At 38.9% G+C, this 19,812-nt stretch overlaps 2 protein-coding genes across 4 annotated transcripts; one reads left to right on the forward strand and one right to left on the reverse strand.

Moving 5' to 3' along the window:
* Window positions 1–3,745: 3,745 nt before the first annotated feature.
* LOC119553959 (protein odr-4 homolog) lies at window positions 3,746–6,612 on the forward strand. Of its 2 annotated transcripts, XM_037864653.1 has the most exons (6): window positions 3,746–3,930; window positions 4,032–4,206; window positions 4,759–4,849; window positions 4,912–5,037; window positions 5,131–5,178; window positions 5,394–6,612. In XM_037864653.1, the coding sequence occupies exons 1-6, from the start codon at window positions 3,838–3,840 to the stop codon at window positions 6,385–6,387; spliced, it is 1,527 nt and encodes a 508-aa protein (XP_037720581.1). In that variant the 5' UTR covers window positions 3,746–3,837; the 3' UTR covers window positions 6,388–6,612. The 2 variants fall into 2 exon arrangements, with proteins under 2 accessions (XP_037720581.1, XP_037720583.1); XM_037864655.1 differs by lacking the exon at window positions 5,131–5,178 and having other exon boundaries at window positions 3,748–3,930.
* Window positions 6,613–6,710: 98 nt separating this feature from the next.
* Window positions 6,711–19,240, reverse strand: LOC119553958. 2 transcript variants are annotated; one of them, XM_037864652.1, is made up of 9 exons: window positions 19,010–19,240; window positions 13,970–14,128; window positions 12,006–12,304; window positions 9,434–9,710; window positions 8,835–9,397; window positions 7,993–8,468; window positions 7,814–7,928; window positions 7,527–7,743; window positions 6,711–7,465 (listed from the first exon to the last, which is right to left on the reverse strand). In XM_037864652.1, exons 1-9 carry the CDS (start codon window positions 19,124–19,126, stop codon window positions 7,226–7,228), a joined length of 2,463 nt encoding a protein of 820 aa, XP_037720580.1. In that variant the 5' UTR covers window positions 19,127–19,240; the 3' UTR covers window positions 6,711–7,225. The 2 variants fall into 2 exon arrangements, with proteins under 2 accessions (XP_037720580.1, XP_037720579.1); XM_037864651.1 differs by having other exon boundaries at window positions 8,835–9,710.
* Window positions 19,241–19,812: the final 572 nt, after the last annotated feature.

A 19,812-nucleotide genomic window follows, 5' to 3' on the forward strand; every position in this document is an offset into this window, starting at 1 on the left:
CCAACCGGTTTGCGAGTACCGCACTTTCATAATGGCGCCCGTTGAGGCAAACGCTCTCCCTCTCGCTCTTCCGTGGGAGAGCGGGACAACCGTATAGACGCACTCTGTGCGCACACAAATCAAACAATTATAAACTCGTTGGCGAAGCGCTAAGTATAAACACTGGCAAGAAGAAGAGCCAGTGTGAGAGGGAGATGGGAAGAGAGTTGGGGAGAAGCAAGAAGAAGAGGCCCAAAAAGAAGAAGAGTTGGGGAACCCTCAGTTTTTCATTACAACAAATCAACTTCGGACATCGGGCGTTAGAAGTCAACCTTTAGGCGCATTAAACTCCCAATATACCATTTTTATTGTTGGAAAACCGAATCGGATTTGGAATTGTACCATTGAAAACCTTTTAATTCTTTATGTTCTCAGCTGATTGATGGATTCAATATTTGATTGCATTAAAGTTGAGACCATGGCCCCAATAAGTAGGCACTTTCAAATACCAAGTCTTATACCATTTTGTTACTGACAATTTACAATTGAAATTCGCTTTAGTTTAAAGAAGCATAAATAAATCAAATGACTAAAAGTAGGTTTCTAAAATTTTTTTTTAATTATTATGTTTAAAAATAGTAAGTCACAAAAAAAAATTTTTCAAGAGGAAAGGAGAACATTTTGTCCAAAACTTATTTAAGTCAGTTAATTTTAAAATGTAATATTATTTATAATACTATATTGAAATTGAAAACGATGACAATAATTTAATTTTTATAGGACTTTGGGGTTGCCTTGGCTCACATTTTCGTATTAGACCCAGCAAATGGCTTCGATAAAAAGGCCATAACGACGTATTTAGTTTATTTTGATATTTGCTGCCGATTTTTAAAAGCGTCATCCATAATTTTCACGATTTAATCAAATTCATTTTCAAGTTTAAAATTTTTAGTTGAAAATTGTTGTGGCTGTTCGGTCTTGAAAGTTGTCAGTTTTAATACATTTATTGTTAATTCTTACACTTGGTTTACATAATGTAGTAATGATGTGGAATAGAAATGGGTATAGATCTCCCACTTGGGTTTAAAAGTATATGTAATATTTATTTTATCCAAACTTTTTATCTCTTCTCAACATTTTTTTATATCTCCCACAACTAAATTCTGGATCCGCCACTGAGCAATGTATTTTGAATTTACAAAGACTGATTTCTTTTAATAAAAAAAGGATCCTAACTAAACTCCAAATCTACAGTCAGATCAAAGAATGTTTCTAATAGACACCTGTTTCACCAAAATAAAAAATATTATTTGGATTTAACTTTGTTTATTTTTTTAAAAGGGAAGCCCAATATGTATTAACCTGTTATTTGAAGGCTTATAGATTCATAGGAAGGTATTTTAAACGCCCCCGGGTGCAGTGAGGTTGCCAAATTGCGCTCAGCGCGTATCCCCATCCATCCCGATCGAACCAGAACCTTGGATGCAATATACCATCGCATGCGTGGCATTGGGGCGTTTGCCATTCAGGTTTATTCTGCTAGGTTAGGTCGTTGTCTTTCGGGCTTTCGTGCGTGATGGATGATTGATGCGCTGCCTGGGCAAGGCAATCCGATGTGAATCGAAACTGCAACTAAACTACACATGGCGTGATCGGCTAGCCACACAGAACAGGGTCCGAATGGCAGAGTGGCCTGCACAGAAGCCAAATTGCATCAAAGCCCACGGAATTGAGTGGCTCCCGGCGCTGCCAGGATTGGAAGCTGAAAGCTGAAAGCTGAAAGCCGAGTTAAAAAGCAATTACCCGATTCCGGGATGGTAAGTTGAGTTCCAGAAATCTGGATGTGAAACGGTACGGCATGGATCGGCCTCACCTGGCGATAATGAGATGTCTCACTAAGCTGATCAGAACTGCCTTTGTATTTATTTGTCTGTTCGAATGCAAAGTGCACAATGCGGCAGACACTCGCACATATATGTTTCTCCGATTTGTGAAAGGCAAATCATGAATGAACGTTGCTGACGATGACGTTCGAGTGCCCTCATGCCAGAGATCCAGAGCAAACGCAAACAATCGAACAGGAATAATTTACTAAGTAAATAATATCTGGATACCGATAGCTGCACGGCGAGAAAGAGCGTCAGTCATTGGCCATATTATAACGCATTTCAAAATAAAGGTGAGGTAAAAGAATTCCATTTTCTATATATTTTCAATATAGAAAAAATATTGTAATTTTTCTATATAGATTTCGAAGTGCGTTCCATTCCCAGAATATTTTTTCTCAATCCGGAATCTACATATTTACGGAAAAATATTGGAACATTATTCCAAACCAAATCCATACATTTTGTAAATACCCAATATAATATTTATTTAATAACTTAGAAATCAGTTATGAAGGAATACCGAAATATAATATTTAAGTCAGTACTCCAAAATGATATTATTATCGAAAACGTTGGTTTTAAAATTATATTTTGACAATGACTTATATGGGGGTACAAAGACATCGCTGTATGCGGAACTTGTTATGATATTTACTTATATTTCCCGAATTTCTTGGGAAAAGATTTCGGTGTTAGCCCTGATAAAGTCCGATTTCCGAACTATGACACTAATATTTTTTCCCAGTGTGATCCCTGCGAGTAGCGTGCGCCCTCGCCCCATCGAGTGGCACTTCAACAATCAAGCATTCACACAAGCAGATGGTCCGCAGCCGTTGGCGACCACCTAAATGAAATTTCATTTAGATTTCGCCGGTCATCGCCGCCGCAATCGCAATCGAAGTCCCCCCATCCATATATCAGGTCCAGGGGTCCCGTCTCCTATTTGCTTATGCACACATTATCAACGTACGCCCGCCTTATTGAGTGTTTGTTTACCTAATTCGATTACCGATCGCGTCCGTTCGCGCCATAGTCCGGCGATCACTTGACCATTTGGGTGGCACAGAGCCGCACTTATGGGGTCCCATTCCGATCCACTCCTTGGCCAGATTTCGTGCGTAATCGCCCCACGGCAGCAGATGCACTGCAGCTGGACTTTGCGATGGAGATTGAAATGGTAATGGTTATGGAAATGGAGCTGGAGGCTTAATTGGAGATCATGCCAAGAGGGTACATACTTTCATCGACTATGAGCCAGGGAGGTAAATTAAGTTTTAATACCTTGAAGATTAGGAAAAGTAAGCACTTTAGCTCTTTATCAAATCAAATGCCAATTTAGTTAAATAAATAGGTTTAATAGTGAATAGATAAAACAAACAAATAGAAAAAGTAATCACATTGTTTAAAATAAAGATCTATCATACACAACTTTTAAGGCGTTACTTTCTAAAGAATAGATTTTTCTAAATTAATTAAATAAACAATTTGTTTAATTTTAAGCATTACTTTTTTTTTATGTAAAAAAATTTTTTTTTTTAGATATTTACAAAGTTCCATTGTTTTCAGTTTTTAAGAAATCAGTTAAAAGTTCTTCAAATACCCAAAGACTTTTTAAATTGTGTTGAGTTCTTGTTTTTATTAACAGTTAGGTATTATTTTAGTGGATGAAAAAATATGTTGATACTTTATACACATTTATTTATTAAGTAGCACCTAACATTATTTTGTATGGTCTAAATATTTAAAAATTTGTTTTGCAACGTAACGGTTTTCATAGAGATGGCCAACTAACTCTGTTAACTCTGTTAAGTATCGATAGCAATGTTTTTCCCATCGATACACCCTTGACTTTCACCTAAATATAGCCTCCCGACAAAACGGTCACACCAGCCCATGCCATTGATAAATTGGTCATATTTTGGAACGAATTTAGTTAACATTAAATTTAACGAAAAACCCCTATACTAAGATGCGCACAGTGCTGTTGAGCAAACACGATGAGCTGTACCTGGAGAAATGCGCACAGGAGAACCAGTTCTCATATGGAATAATTGTGGGCCATGTAAGTGCAATCCGCCACGTAGATTTTTGTTTGGTTCCGTTCCCCCGCTCAACTGAATCTCCATTTCCCCCTGGAATTTCCGATTCCGGTTTCGAAAATAGCAAGCGGACCTCACCAAGAGCGTGGTGGTCCATCTGGCCAGGAACAACGAGGAGGATGCCGACCTGGAGGACCTTGCGGACGTCCGACTGACCATATCGGACATCAACTCACAGGCGTTGGCTTCCCAGTGGCTGAGCGCCAGCAAAATGTGTCCCGGATCCTTTGACGTCATCGGTGGGTTTGCGTGCGGCCCCCGGAGTTTTATATGCCCTACCCAAAACGCATAGATAACAATATTAATGGGAAGATATGCATGCCATAAGGAGTAGGAGCTGTTGCCCAACCCATTTATTATAATTAGCTTACTCACTAGACATTCGTTGCACCTGAAATAGTTGCTTTTAGTCTACAAATGTAGGTATATTTTAAATTAACTATCAAAGAAAGTCGTGGAATAGCTTTAACAGGTTCCCGTAATAGAAAGTTATAAAACTCCTTAGATATAATACAATATTCAACTTAAAACCTTAATAGCATAGGGCCATTAAAAACTAAAACAATTACTTATTTAAAAATAATTATAAATTTAATCAACTTACTCATAGGTATACTTCATCATTTGGATTTATTTTAGTAGTTTTGTTTATATATCCATGAACCCCAAAAATAACTGATACTAATTGTAACTTTGTGACATTGAAATCTGTTATATGTTTCTTTGTCACGTCCATATATGTATAATTATCGGTTCTACTGACTAATAATTATAATTTGTTTTCTTTACAGGTATTTTTGTGTCTTCAGTTAGATCTGAAGTGGTCAATGAGCAGAGTCCCGAATTTAAGAATGCCAAAAAGCTGTTTTCAGACATCTACGAGTGAGTCCTTTGAATATAAGCCGAAAATCAAACCTTATTGACCATTTTGCCCACCTTTTTAGCTTGCTCTTGAAAAGCAACAGCTCCTTTGGCGTCTACACCACCGATATTGCACAGACTGATTTCGTATTTCTTTCGTATTCGCTGGCCGACAAGAAAGTGCTTTGCAAAAACTACAGCTATGGAAAGTGAGTATCAAAGTAGCTATCGCTAATCACAGATACGGGTCTCACTGTGTATTCTTTCTTTCACCAAACCAATCGCTTACAATTTTAAAATAGACATTGCAAAAAAACGTATTTTACGGCAAACATAAAATGCATCATATGGTAACTAACATGTTGAGAACTATGTACTTTCATAACTTTATCTGTTTGATGTTAAGTAATCACTTCCTTTGCTTTCCTTGTTGCCCTACTTTTCTTATTTCTCGGAATGCATTTTATGTGTTAGTAAACCTTTAGGATTGTTAATGTTTATATGGTAGTTTGATTGAACTAATCCTGTTTTAGCATCAATTAAAGCTGTGTATTCTTTTCGACAGCGGCGGCACTTTCTCCAACATGGAGTACAGGTTCGTGGACAAGCCCTTCGAGTGGATTCAACTGGAGTGCAGCTACGACCTGGATGACGTGCTACCCATATTGGATTCAACACGTCGCGTCAACATCGAAGATCAATTCCAGCATATTATAGTGTCGGTGCGCAAGAACCTGCTGGCCAGTGAGGTGTTTCTGCAGAACGAAGTAGTCGAGGATACCATCGATCTCCAGGCCTATATTAAAAAGAAAAAGGCCAAAGTGGACAAGCTGAAGCCCACATCTGCGAGTGGAGGTACTGCCACAGCTGCCAGCAACACCACGGACTCCCTGCCCCAGCTTGCGGCGGAGGGAATCATCGGAAGTGGTGACCCCATCCGAGCGAGCATAGTGCTGCCGGTGAAGTGCCAGCTGAGCAAACCGACGGACATCAAGGTGCGCGAGTTTAATGGAACTCTGCACATGAGCGGCATAATTGCCACAAAGGTCTTCTGCAGTCCACGGAACAGTATAGCAGATGTGAAGCGCTTTCTGCGCGATGATGTGCTGCGTTCCCTGATCACACGTATTCAAGTCTACTGCGATGGACTCACCGATCCCTATGTGACCAATGAAGCATTGTACATCAGTGAGCCACCGAGGAGGGTGTTCTTCAGCCTGCCTTCGGAGGGACCTAGCACATCGATTGGCGCAGTGGTTCAGTTCTCCGAATACCTATTCCGTGGCGAAGCTCCCACTGTTGTGGTGGCCCAGGCCAAACAGATCCTGGACGTGGAACTGGACCCAGAGACCATTTCCGTAGAGGCCGAAGGACTGCCCGATGACGCAAACTTCACAAACGCAAATGCAGGCGCCGATCGCACAGACGATTCCAGAATTTTGTCCAGCTCGATGCCAAAACCAGAACTTTCGCGCAGCCTTTACATGGTGGGAATTGCAGTGGCCCTGCTGGTTCTTCTGGCTTCTGTAGCCCTTCACTATGTCCTAGCCGATCGGTAGGCTTCTATGTCCAAACCACTTTATACGAAATGTTTTTATACAGATATATTATTTGCATGTGTGCTCACGCACTCACCTCTCTATTGTGATCGTTTGTTTTTATAATCCATTGTGTACTCGTAGTAGTAAAAAAGAATGTGTATAGGGATCACGTTAAATAGTTTTATTGTGGAAGCAAAACTGTGCAGCATTTAACACCAATATAATAAACTAATAAGTAATATACATATCTCTGGTTCTTTGGTATGCCTATAAGGAAAGAATTCTTTGCTAAGTTTTTATTCGAGATACCCATTTTTTAGAGGATTTAGTTGGTTTGCAATTGGTATGAGAATTCATTTAAGATAATATTTTTTCAGACATACTTTTTAATAGATTAAAACTTTAATTATTTACAGTTTATATGACTATTAATTTAGATTATTCTTCAATCCGACATCTCAGATTTCTGTTTGCACTTAACCTTAATAATATTTGTCATAGGAGAAAATTTAATGATAGATATTATTAATAGCTTTTTAACATAAAACAGGGAGTTTAGTTATGTACATTAGAACTAAGATTATAAATAGGGAAAATTCTAATTCAATTAGTAGGTGATTTTTTAAGGGTTTAATTACATAAATATTTGGTTGCCTACATTTACAATCGACTTTGTTCCGTTTAACTTCTAGTTAACTACTTTTAGGATCGTAAGATGAGCACATGATGAATTGTGACATGGTGATCAAGCGAAGATTTCTCCCACGGATCGTACACTTAAAGTGTAAATTAGTTTTTCACAGCCTCTGCAACTTGACGGACCCAAGTCCGCGACATCTAACTAACCATCGAGATGCTACTGCATCTTGCAGTTGCCATTGCAGTTAACAACCGACCACACCCAGTCCACGTAATTGGGCACCTTCGCGTAGATGCCAAATTTATTTCGCTGGGCGCAACCATCGCCGAATGATGTTATGCCAAAGATGGTCCACGGATGGTTCGGCTTGGTGGTATCCCTACATAAGAGAGGACCTCCCGAATCTCCAGCACAAGTATCTATGTGACCCTTCTGATGGCCAGCACAAAACATGTTCTGAAAAGACATACCTCAGTTATAGTTTACTCTGATAATATTACTATACCTTAACCAGTACCTTAGTGATAGTGTAGTCATAGTAAACCTTGCGGCAATTCTGCATGGGTATAATGGGAACAGTGGCCTTGTGGAGCACGCTGGTTCCAGTAGCATCCCGATTGCGACGCTTTCCCCATCCAATTATCGTGCAATCCACATTCTTGGGTAGCGCCTGGAAAGGCTGCGGCAGACAGGAGTATCCTATCCAGGTCGTGGCATTTACCGCCTTGGGTAACCTGCATGGTTATAATATTTTTTATGTTTTCTATATGATATATAACTCCCATATTGTATAACTAAACCCACCTCAGCAGTGCCACATCACTATCCACCGTACGCTTATCAAAGTTAGGATGTGTAAAACTCTTCATTACCCTAAGTTGCACCTCCGTACCATCCTCATAGTTCAGGTTATGTTCACCTGTTAGCAGGGAAACATATTATTACTTTCTAAAATCGATAATGGGGTGTTGTATTATTCTCACCTATGCGAACATAGAGCACCTTTCTTACACAATGGGCGGCGGTTAGAACCCATCGTGGAGCTATAAGAGTGCCCCCGCAGAAGGCTTCCTTGAAGCGATTTAGGATGGCCACCTGCCATGGCCACTCCCCCTTCCTCGCCGCCCGTCCACCGATGATCTTCAGCATGTTGGACATGCTCCTTCGTCCAGTTCCGCTGCGAACGATTCCGCAGTTGAGTTTCAGAGGTGTGTATTCTGGTCCCCGATAGCCCTTTCCAGTCATTATGTAGTTAAGGTCATTAATGGAAACTTCCGGCTGCTCGGATTGCATCCTTCTCATGGCGTTGGCTGGTGACGCGGGTCCAGGTCTCGTCTCGAAGGCCGGGGTTTTTTGGAACTGCGTCTGCAGCCACTGCTGGCAGAAACTGCCCTCCGTATAGCAGTAAGCCATCTCGCGAAGAACCTCCCGTCCACACTGATCGGTGATTCGGCATTTTCTGGAGGTATACAAGATTTTATTGAGGCCTTTATTGTGTAAAAAGGAAGTCTAAGACTTTTAATTAGTTTTCGGTGGTATTGTTGAAACCATTTAATTTCTTTGATCTTTATAGCTTTTGATTTCTCATAAAATTTACCTACATATTTGCACAAATAGGAAAAACCGAAAAATCATCAATTGCAATTTTTAAGAATTAAAAAAATTCTCAGGACAAACAATTCAAATGAAATGAAAATTATCGATTAAATTAATGAAGGGATGAAAACTGTAGTCTTAAATTGATAGATCAAATTCATTTTTAATCAACTTGAAAATGCAATACTATTTTATATGAGCTTTGGATATATTTGCTACTAAAACTTACTTATATCTCCTTGTTGTACACTTTGGCGAACACTTGGTCCATCGACTCCACTTGGAATAGACCCTTCGTCTCCTAAGAGCAATCCCGTCCTTGGGTGGCTGTACCCAGCTGATGTTGCGAAATTCGGTCTCTGATTCCTCAGAATCCAAATAGTTAGGGTCAGGCATATCGAAGTCCTCGTATTGAAAAACGTCCCCCTCCACACTACTATCCTCGCCAATACTTCTGGTTCTAACAGACCTTCTTTCGCCAAAGTCCACAAAGTCATCTTCGTCATAATCATCCTTTGGTGGTTTTCTATGGGATAGCTTTCCATGGTTCTGCCGTCTCCTGTGGCGATGATGTTTTAGCACAAAGAAGTCACCCTGTTCGTCGGAGCTTATCAAATCTTCTTCGGGGTCAGGTTCATGATCATCTTCCACATCCTCCTCGCTATATATATCTTTGCCGGGGTATTTCGGCAGATGACGAACCACCTCTCTCGATTTTGAGTGAGGAGTCGGAGGTGGAATTGGTGGATGAGTTGGTGGATGAGTTGGAGGATGGGTTGGAGGATGAGTTGGAGGATGAGATGGAGGGTGGGTTGGTGGATGAGTTGGGGGATAGCTTGGTGCATAAACTGCTGGATAAGTTGGTGCAAGAATTGGTGGGGGCTTGTACTCGGTATATCTATAATCCACGGTCGGACCACTTGATGCAGCAGCTGCAGCGTTTATGATTATTGACGGAGGCGGTGGAGGTGGCGGATAAGGCTGTGGCTGCGGTTGAGGTTGAGGTTGTGGTTGTGGTTGCGGAAGCGGGTGGTTCCTCTCGCGGAAGTGACTATCATCTAGGACTAACGGTTGTTGCCACTTTATAGGAGGTGCAGGAAGACAGCTGTATACAAAAAAATATACTCATGTTATGTATTTAGATAAAATTCAGTTATTGTCCTTGGACATGAATAATAATATTAGAATAATAAGTATTTTGAAATAAAACAAATATATTTTGTTACTTCAAGTCAATGTTGGCCAATGTAAGGAGACACCGTGCTCAATTTAGAACTCTTTGGGAATAAACAAACTAAAAAAGTATGGCCTAAAAAATATTCTTAATATTTGTGTGTACTAATGCTAAAAATAGACATACTCGTAAGTGCATATGTACTTCTGTACTATACTTTGTGCTAAATATATTTTAAAATAACTCTACATATGTAGCGTATATACATATATTCTTGATCAGCATTAACAGCCGAAATCTTCTAGCCATGTTCGTCTGCATGTCTGTCCGTCCGTCCGTTTTTACGCAAACTTATTTGTCAGTTGTAAAGCTACTTGGATTAAACTTTTCCAAAAGTACATATTCTTTTGCAAGTAGTATATAAGCCAGAACACGCGATTTTGGTCATTTCGTGAAATGATTTCTTGAAAAAGACATGACAATATTTCCATAACATTAAGCGATGACAACTAAAATTCTTTAAAAAAAAATTAATGATTTTCTTTTAATCATTAATCTTTAATGGTATTTACCATTGAAATCAGAAAGACCCGAATATTTGTACAGGGCATCAGAATTTGTTCTTATCTCTATGCTGCTCTATAAAAGCCATCCGAAACCTTACTTTAATATCAGTTGTACACCAAAAGACCAACGTTTGTGGTTGTTCGCAGTCAATATGATTAAGCTCGGCACTTATTTTACCATCGCGTTTATTGTTTGGAATCTATGTGTATCCCAAGGATATTCTTGGGACGGTGATTTTCCTTTGCTGAGTAACATTGCTCAACAGAGCAAATCCAATGTTTCTGATGTGGTGACTGAAACACAGACGATGGTAGTTACAATAAAAGATCAACTGACTGGGCTACAGAGTATGTTAGAAATCCAAAAGGTATCCATTTAGATATCATACAATAATATCTTTCTAGGAGATAATAAGGAGAACCTAAGCGAGATGAAGGCTCAGCTAATGGAATCTTTTAGTAATAGCATCCCCAAAAACTTCGAGGAAAGGCTGGCAAAAATTGAAGAACAGCAGAAACAGGAATCTCTAAAACGTTCAGAGGACTTCCAGAAGATATTGGAAAGGATAGAAGCTTTCCAGAAGGATGTGCAGACCAAAATGGATAATCAACAGGCCGCACTAACAAACGCTTTTACCGGAGTTGGTAGAAAACTATTAACTGAGAAGTTTGAACGAATCGGTTCAAGACTTTTTCATATAAGTGAAACACCAGGCGACTGGAATCAAGCCGTAGAAACTTGTCGTGGACTGGGTGGATACATAGCTTCCATCAAAGACCAAGATGAACTAACCGCCCTCGCAGCAAGACTGGATGACAAACACTACTGGCTTGGTATCAACGACCTGGTCAATAATGGAACCTACGTATCCGAGGCATCCGGCAAAAAACCTGTGTTTTTGAAGTGGCGTTCGGGGGAACCCAATAACTTAGATGGTGATGAACACTGTGTTGAACTTTTAAACGGCGGAATGAACGATGTGCCATGTTTTAAGCGCCAATATAATAAGTATCCAATTTGCCAAGCTGACAATGAAATTTAAAGAAAGCGTAATGGTACTTTAAATCTTTTTGTAAAACTATTCCTCTATTATACTCAAATGCTTAATGAATAACAATTTTTTTTGCATACTTCAAATTTTCTATCCAAAGTTCAGTCGAAAAAGTCCCAATTTTTCAGGCAGCCAAAAAAATTAATCATTAATAAAAAATGTTTTTGTATAATATGATTTTATAATTTTAATTCTTTTATATTATGAATGTTCATTTAAAAAAAATATTACCCAGCTATAAAGGTACCTAAAAAAAGCTAATGTCTAAATAGATTAAAGACAAATACAAATAAAATAAAATGAATAAGCTTTAACATATTGTAGGAGATATGACAGTAATAAGTCAGTGGTAAAAGTTTTTGGTATATACTGTATAAATTTTAAATTAATCGGTGAGTTGGGGCTCAGCCTAGTAAAAACGTGACTTTGATAAAGCCGTTATTAAAGTACTGCATAAATCAAAAAAGTTTCTGAATATTGAAAATTCCGTCATTTACAATATTTTATATAATTTTAATTTCCAACATATCACGCATATGATTTACTTATTGACCTTGATGTTTAAAAAGGAAATATTTTTTAAAATTTAAATTATTATTCATACTCACTGCCGGCACTTGCTTTGCTCCACGTGCTTGGTGTGGCCACACTTCCGCTTCACCTTGCAGAATCGCTCCCGCCGCTTGACGCACTCCTCGTCGCATGGTGACCACTGTGACCACCGGCTGAAGGGCTGGTGGTGATTGAGGGATCGACGCCGCCCACTCCAGCGTTGTGGGTGGGGCATCCGTAGGCGGTGCACCCGCCGACCGTCCATCCAATGTGATCCGTGATGCGAATGGTGACGGTGCCCATGGTGACCCATTGCGTCCCATATCTCCCTCTTCGCCTCCTGCACGTGCCCACACTGAAAGATCGAATGGAAAAACGTATGAGATCGGGTTTTGAATTTCCCTTTTTTTATGGGGTCGAAAGTGTGAAATGCGATCTGAGCGCGCCCTACGACATCTCGGCCTCAAGGAGCCCACCATTCGCTGCCCTGCTTCCCAGCTTCCCAGCTTCCCTGTTTTCCTGCCCCTCATCCAACCACCATAAATCAGACATGTCGCCGCTTTTTATTTGAAGTGTCATTGCTCTCGACAGTTTGGTGTCTGCGCTCGCATTGTGATCCCCGAGGAAAGTACCATTGGTATACCATTATATACACTTCGGTCCCAGCTCCAGTTCCAAATGCGTAGACGACGACGCCAGGCGACGCGACGCCGCTCTATAAATAACTCACGCTTTTCGCCGACCGATCCGGCGGATCCCTGCATCCGTCCCAGTCTAAAATAGGCTTCGACGTCTGTCGAGGACCGACCGATTGCCATAACCTCTTCACCAACGCCCTACAGCTGCAAGAGTCCATAAAACTGGACGTTCTCTGGTGCAATACTGTGTTATCCAGAGCCCAGAGCTGGGCCAGCTTTTACAAAGATAATGTTTAATGCATTAATTAATTTCAAGACATATTCTCAATTAACTGGTAACTAACATATAATATTTATACTAAAAAGAATTGGATCCTATAAAGTATCACTCAAAATTTCATGTTGATGATCCGACGTCTTAAAAATCTTTATCACTTGAAACCAATAATATTACGAAATCCGTAGCTAAGCATATACATTTTAAAACACTATAACTGAATATATTCGATATTTAATCTAAAAATATTTAATCGTCACTTTAAAATGTTAAGCACATAGTTCTATCCATGTTGTTACGTTTTAGCCCTATTAAAAAGTCTGAATGGATGTTTTGAACTTGTAACATAAAATACATTGAGTCCATTTTAGTACCCGTTTTCCTGGTGTCAGTTTTAAAACCCATCTGACCTTAGAAAGCGATTCGAAATTAACGACAGCTTCGAAAAGTTTTATTAGTTCAATGACTGGCTCTAAAATTCTTGCCGGCATCACCATAACCGGTACTTTTCTATAGTAATCCAATAACAAAATAGTTCATTTATTCGGTGACTAAAATCTTTCACCTAATCAAATGATTTTTTTGTTAAAATGTTTTGCCAAAACAGGAAACTATTAACGTTTTGGGTAATCAAGAGATTTGTATTTCAACCTATTAGTGAATAAATTGAACGACTGATTTATTTTAATGACCATGTTTACAGAGGAAATTAGTGGAAATAACACAATCGATGATTTAAAGCGTTTTGGCGCACAAGCTTGGCATAATGAGGTGCCAATAAATGCCCCACTTGAAATCGGACGTAGGTCATGGGCAAATCGGAAAATCCCAGAATGGAAAACCGAAACATTCCCATCAAATCATGCGGAAATACGAACGGCTCTGCACCTCAAGCTCAAGGAGAACTATATCGTTCCGGAGGCGATTTCGTGCCAACCTATGGAGAACCCGAACCCCCGCCAACAATGAAAAACGAGAGTGCGACTAATTTGGTTGCGGTAATTGACCTTGCAATCGTAAATAGTTCGCAGTTCCCAATCGAATTGCTTCGGGTTGACGTAATGCGGTTTCGACAAGTGGGTGGGCTATGGATCCATACACTCACCTGAGCTTCGACCAGCAGTTGTACCACCGTCAGGAATTCGAAAATCAAGCACACCACTTTCATGCTCAATTGCTTATGGTATCGTTGTCGTTCGAAAACCGATCGAATCGGTAATACCACCGTAACGAATCCGTGAGTCCAAAGACCCTGACAATTGCACTGTAAATAGAAATAAAATGTGGGGTAAGTGGAATGATCGGATTTGGTATGTATTTGGGTGTTCCAGTAGGCAAAACAAATTGAATCACAAGACTTAAAGTCATTTGAACTTAACCTTGAATTTGGATAAATTTGGGAAATCCCAAAGGAATTTAGATTGTTATTTTAGATTGTTATATTTATAAAATTCTCCATGATTCATAGTTATTCAGCTTCTTATCTTGACATTTACCAGTTAATATTTTGCTATTTGTTTATCAAAGATTAATTTTTAACTAAGCAAATTTTTTTGGTAACATTAAAATGTTTAAAAGTAAGAAAACTCTTTTCTTTAAATCATACAAAAAATATCATTATCATTTTAAAACCCTAAGATGTTTATACTTTCCTTAAATATTGTGCTTACATTAAAGAATATTTAGACCCTCCTTATAAGGATAACAATATAGGTATTTATAAATAATATTTTAAAATTTCTCATATTTCAGATATGCTTATCCTAAAAAGTATCCCATTACCCCAATGATGCTAACCCGAGAGGATTACCCAACATGGTGGCCATAAAAATTCCTCTTCACTCTCGTATAACCCAATTAAATTATATAATACACGCACAGCAGGCGTACTTGAACCTGTACTCATATTATGCTTTTAAGTGCCTAATTTACCCTGACTAAGCGACTCATTTGCGTCAAAGTAAAATCATCCAAAAACATAAAGAGTGCCCCCCACGCACTGCACAATTAAACGATGCCAATGCCGATGGTCTAGTGAATCTGGTGGATCGTTCTCCCGACTCCCTATCTCGGCGGCCGCCTTTTGCCAACTACAAAGCAAATATTTGAACTTGTCTGAGACCTTAGCCCAAAGCGATCAAAAGCGTGGGCAAAAAAAAAAAAAAGACTTTAAAAAAAAATCAAAAAAAAGTGAAATTAATTAGCTACATACCCGTACATGTAATTACAAACAGAGGAGCCCACTGGGAGAACGAAAATTGGAAACATAAAGATAAACTATGTATGTGGTTTTTGTCGGGATGCCGAGTGCTTTTGATGCCATGCCTCTGCATAAGTGGGTATGGATGAAAGGTCTGGTCTCATTCTTATTTTCTCGAACTGCACCGCGGAATTTTAAGTAGACCCAGAAGAGACCGGGCAATGGAACACAAGTACGTGTACTTCGGACTTGCGTCAACACTGGATCTTGGCCACATCCAGATACTCAGATAGTCAGATACCCAGATTACCCAGTCACCCAAGTACATTTACCCCAACTACCGATCCTACATATAAGGTCAGATGCGCCGGAACCAGCTACCAGTTGAATGCAACGCCCGATGCGATCCTCTCTCCCACAGTCGGCATTCTGGTTATTCCAAATGACCAAATTCGACACTGCCATCCTGACCAGGTCTCCGCAAATTGGCCATTTATATTCCGCGCTAAATTCCAATAAACTCGGCGCAACCAAACACTGAACCCAATTCCCGGTTGTACCAATCACTCAGTCATTGTGATTTATTTACAATGTGAATACAGCGCCCACTAAACAAACATACGGATATATATTCAATTTTATAAGCATCCAATATTGAGTAACTCGCGATGCGTGAAGAATGTTTTCGCCGGTTTGATGGAAATAAAATTCCACAACAAACAAACCACTAGAAACTATTTTAACACACCTGACGACACATGATTTATACATTGAGTCGAACATTTCCCCACCAAATAAATTTGACATAAACAAAAATGATTTATGCAAGATTTCTTAAAACAATGCTCTAAAGAGGGTTCCTGAGATGACACCCATGGGGGTTTAGATGCACATTACTTCTAAAAACATTTATGGAACCTAAAATCTGTTATAGTCTAAAAATTTATATTTAGGTGGCAGTTTTTCAGTAGTACTGAATAGAAAAAAATAAAGATCACCTAACTATATTTATAAGGATTTTGGCCTCATTTTCAATACTTTGTTATTCTTTAACCCCTAATAAAACATTTATTTTTATAGTACTTTTTCAAAACAATATTTCGTACGACTTGTTTGCTTACGAATTTTTTAATTCTTTCTGTCTGAATATAAATTTATTTAAAGGTTCCCATTTCCTCAAATTCTGCACGTTTTGGTAATATAATCCCAAACAAACATTAACATTAAAGATTTTGTTATGACTTTATCCCCGGTTTTTTTTTAATATTTTTGCTGATGATCAGTTTGGGAAACCATTAAAATGTCCACCCCTGCGTTCAAACAAAATATTTATGTACATTTGTGTGTACTTCGAGCGACGCTGCTTCTTTATTTAGAATGCGATGCGTCCGCATGGCAAACAGAGCAGCAACAACCTCAACCTCCGTCTCGGGATCCGTACCGCTCCGCTCCATTCCGTTCCGTTCCGTACAAACAAAAACAATCCGCAGTAGTTGCCCCGCCCCACAAACCACCGCCCACCGTCTACCTCCCACGCCCCCCAACCGCCTTACCTTGACAAAGTGCGATTAAAAATCAACTATGACGGGGTCGAAAAGTCAGCGTCATAAGTACGCATCTCATAAATAGTAATCGCTTGAAATAAATATCAAAACGAATCATAAAGATCATAATATTTCCCAGATGCCAGAGTATCAGGTGACCAGTTTATTGAATTCCTTCAGGTGAGTATGTTATAGACATTTTTACCAGCTACGCAAATAAGGTGGATCCTATATGAAAGATCATCATAAGTACTCATCCCATAAATATAAATACAAAAATCCTAAATATCATAGTGTTTCCCAGATGCCAGAGTATCCGGTGACCATTGTATTAAATTCAGGTGAGCAAGGGGCACTCATAGATATAGATGTTTTTACCAGTTCCGCAAATAAGGTGGAACGCCCACCCACCGCCCACTGCCCACCAACGCTCTGCATGTGGTCGATCTATTTTTTTCCACTTTTTATTTGATCCTAAATTGCCGCTACGTAGTGCGCCGCGATTTTTTATGAATGAAAATGTACAAATTTGGATTTGGCCAGCCGCTAATCGAGACTAGAGTTCCCTACACAGAAAGATATAATTGCCAAATCAAATCAATAATGAGTATATTAAACGTATTTAAACACTTAAAATATTAAAAGCACTGACAAATAATTAATATAAACTGAAAGGGAAAAAATATTTAGAATAGAATTTTATTGGATCTTTTCATTCATGTCAGTTCATTTAAGATTAATATTTTAATGATATTATTAGTAAGTAAATAATTTCATAAAAATATAAAGCTTAAATCAAATGACATCATTTGTGATACGTGCTTGAGTAGCAACATGATTAAGGTCAGCATTTCCTAGGTTTTATATTTAAAGTTAGTTTGATAAACATTTTAAAGGTTACTTTATCTGAAAGCATGATTAAATTATATATTTAAATAACCGGAAGGCTATGATAAGGCGAGATAAAAATGTTTTGCATTCCTATTAATAAATCTTTTTATAAATAAATGTTAAATAAATGTTTGTTTTTCAGTGCAATTGACTGATTTATTTTGATTTTTTGTCGGCTTCTTGGCCGGCTAGCCACAATGTCTGGTATGGCCAATCAACTCTGGTTGTGTGAGTGCCGTGTTGCATGTCCGCGGGCCCGTTTAACCAAATGCAATTTTAATGACGTGACCAGCTACTAAAAAACCAAATCGCTGCCTTTGGGTTGGCTGTCGCTGGCTTTTGTTTTTCCTATTTATCTGCCGACTAAGTGGGCAGCTCGTGGGCAGTATTGGGCATTTGGGCATTTGGTTATTGTCTACGGATTCGGACTGGCTTAATTTATTAGTCAGCCTTTTGTAATCGGCTACGCATTAAATTCGCTGTGCGACATCGGCCACATGAGTATTAGCGGAAGTGTTGGAAATAAATCATGCTTCGCATCCACGCACACTGGGCCACAAAATGTAGGAATTCATCGACTTCGATGGCATCGCAAAGACGCCGACGAGCTGCCTCCTCCAACACCCCACATCCCGAGCATCCCTAGGCACCCAGCATCCGATCATCCGGGCACCACCGCATCCACATCCACGCCTCCATGGATATGGATCCACTTCCCCACCGCACCACCAGAACACCCAATTTTCCACAGATGAATTAAATGCATTTTAAACACATATGCACCAACAGATGGGGTCAAAATAATAGAAAATCCAATAGGGTAAAATACCTAAAAATAATACACCTCATTGAATTATGAAAAAAATTGAATAACTTAGACATTAAAATATATACATAATATATGTTTCCTATTTTTAAAACATTTCTTGAATATCTTCATCAGAAATGTTAAAATATACGTCTCCTCTATATTTTTTCAAGTTCCAAAAATCTAATAAAAATAATTTATAACCAAGACAACACAAATATTTCAACCACAAAATTTCTTCTTGAGATCTTAAAGGTCCCAAAGTGATAAATTTCGACCAAAACATAATTAGTTAAGACACAAACGAAACAAACACTATTTTTTCGAAAGATACTTAATCAATTCATTGGAAATTTGTCTTTTAGAATACCGCTGTATTTTATGCACCACACTGCTATTATTTTGACTGCATCTGTAGAATAGCATGCGTGCAGATCCAAATACATCTGCGTTCTTGGGTGCCTATGTGGACGCGGATTGTTTTCATGAATGAAACATTTTTTTATTCCATTTATCACTTGGCACCATGTCTCCTTCAGCTGCACTTCGATTAGCGACTTGTGAGCATTTGAGGAGAACCAATCCACACATCAACCGACGCACTTTGCATATAAACAGGGATTAACAGGCCCACATTCGTTAGCTTTTATGACTTTAATATTGAACTGTCAACCGTTTAGCGTAAATTTACTCAACGATTACCTGGTTCGCACTTCTCACACGATCGGGGTTTATTCGAAAATGTTTCAAAAGCCGTTTCGCGCACACATATTGGAGCAATTTTATTTTTACATTGGAGAACGCGACGCACAGAAGCATAAACCAAGTCGGATGTCGCCTCGCAAACTCCACTGCGCGCTGGGCAACGTAAACATACAATCCGGTCGGTACTATCTTTTCCGTTCCGTTCCGATCCAATCCGATCCGATCCAACCGACGTCTTCTCGAGAACTGAGACTGTGAGCGAAACAAAACGCCAACGCTCCGCGGCAAGCTGAAAAACGTCGCGTTTGCCGTTGACTTTTCCACACACATGTTGGCCGTGCACAGTGGACTGGAACCGGGTGAAAAACGCACGGATGGGTGCGAAAATCCCAGGCAGACGGACAAATGTTCGCATTATTTCTGCGAAATGCCAATAAACCAAAGGTACTAGTACACAGGGGAAAAAAGGGTCTAGGCAACCTTAGATTTTAAAATTCATATCATTGAAAAAAAACCTCAATAGAAATAAATTCTACAATTATAAACGTTAAGATACTAATCGAAAATACAATTTTAAGAATCAAAAACTTTATAAATTTTGGATAAACAGGTGTGGAAATAGTTTTAACAGCAAGAACATTCAGATATTATTATATCCTTTCACTTTTAAGATTTATAAAAACCCATCATAAGAAAATGCTGGAAATAATAAAACTTTAAATGTTAAGATACTAGCTTTAATATTATAATATTATAAGTAACTATAAGCATGTTTAAAAATAAGTCATTAAATCATAAAA

The sequence above is a fragment of the Drosophila subpulchrella genome, chromosome 3L (genome assembly GCF_014743375.2).
Source record: "Drosophila subpulchrella strain 33 F10 #4 breed RU33 chromosome 3L, RU_Dsub_v1.1 Primary Assembly, whole genome shotgun sequence".
Taxonomy (NCBI): Eukaryota; Metazoa; Arthropoda; class Insecta; order Diptera; family Drosophilidae; genus Drosophila; species Drosophila subpulchrella.

Bases quoted from the DNA above. Each gene is read 5' to 3' on its own strand.
- LOC119553959 (XM_037864653.1), top strand. From the start codon at position 3,838: ATGCGCACAGTGCTGTTGAGCAAACACGATGAGCTGTACCTGGAGAAA. The intron at 4,207-4,758 runs GTGGGTTTGCGT...TTTTCTTTACAG, and splicing joins CGGATCCTTTGACGTCATCG to GTATTTTTGTGTCTTCAGTT. The intron at 4,850-4,911 runs GTGAGTCCTTTG...CCACCTTTTTAG, and splicing joins CTGTTTTCAGACATCTACGA to CTTGCTCTTGAAAAGCAACA.
- LOC119553958 (XM_037864651.1), bottom strand. From the start codon at position 19,126: ATGCTTCTGTGCGTCGCGTTCTCCAATGTAAAAATAAAATTGCTCCAA. The intron at 14,129-19,009 runs GTAATCGTTGAG...TTCTATTTACAG, and splicing joins GTGTGAGAAGTGCGAACCAG to TGCAATTGTCAGGGTCTTTG. The intron at 7,466-7,526 runs GTACTGGTTAAG...ATGTCTTTTCAG, and splicing joins ATGACTACACTATCACTAAG to AACATGTTTTGTGCTGGCCA.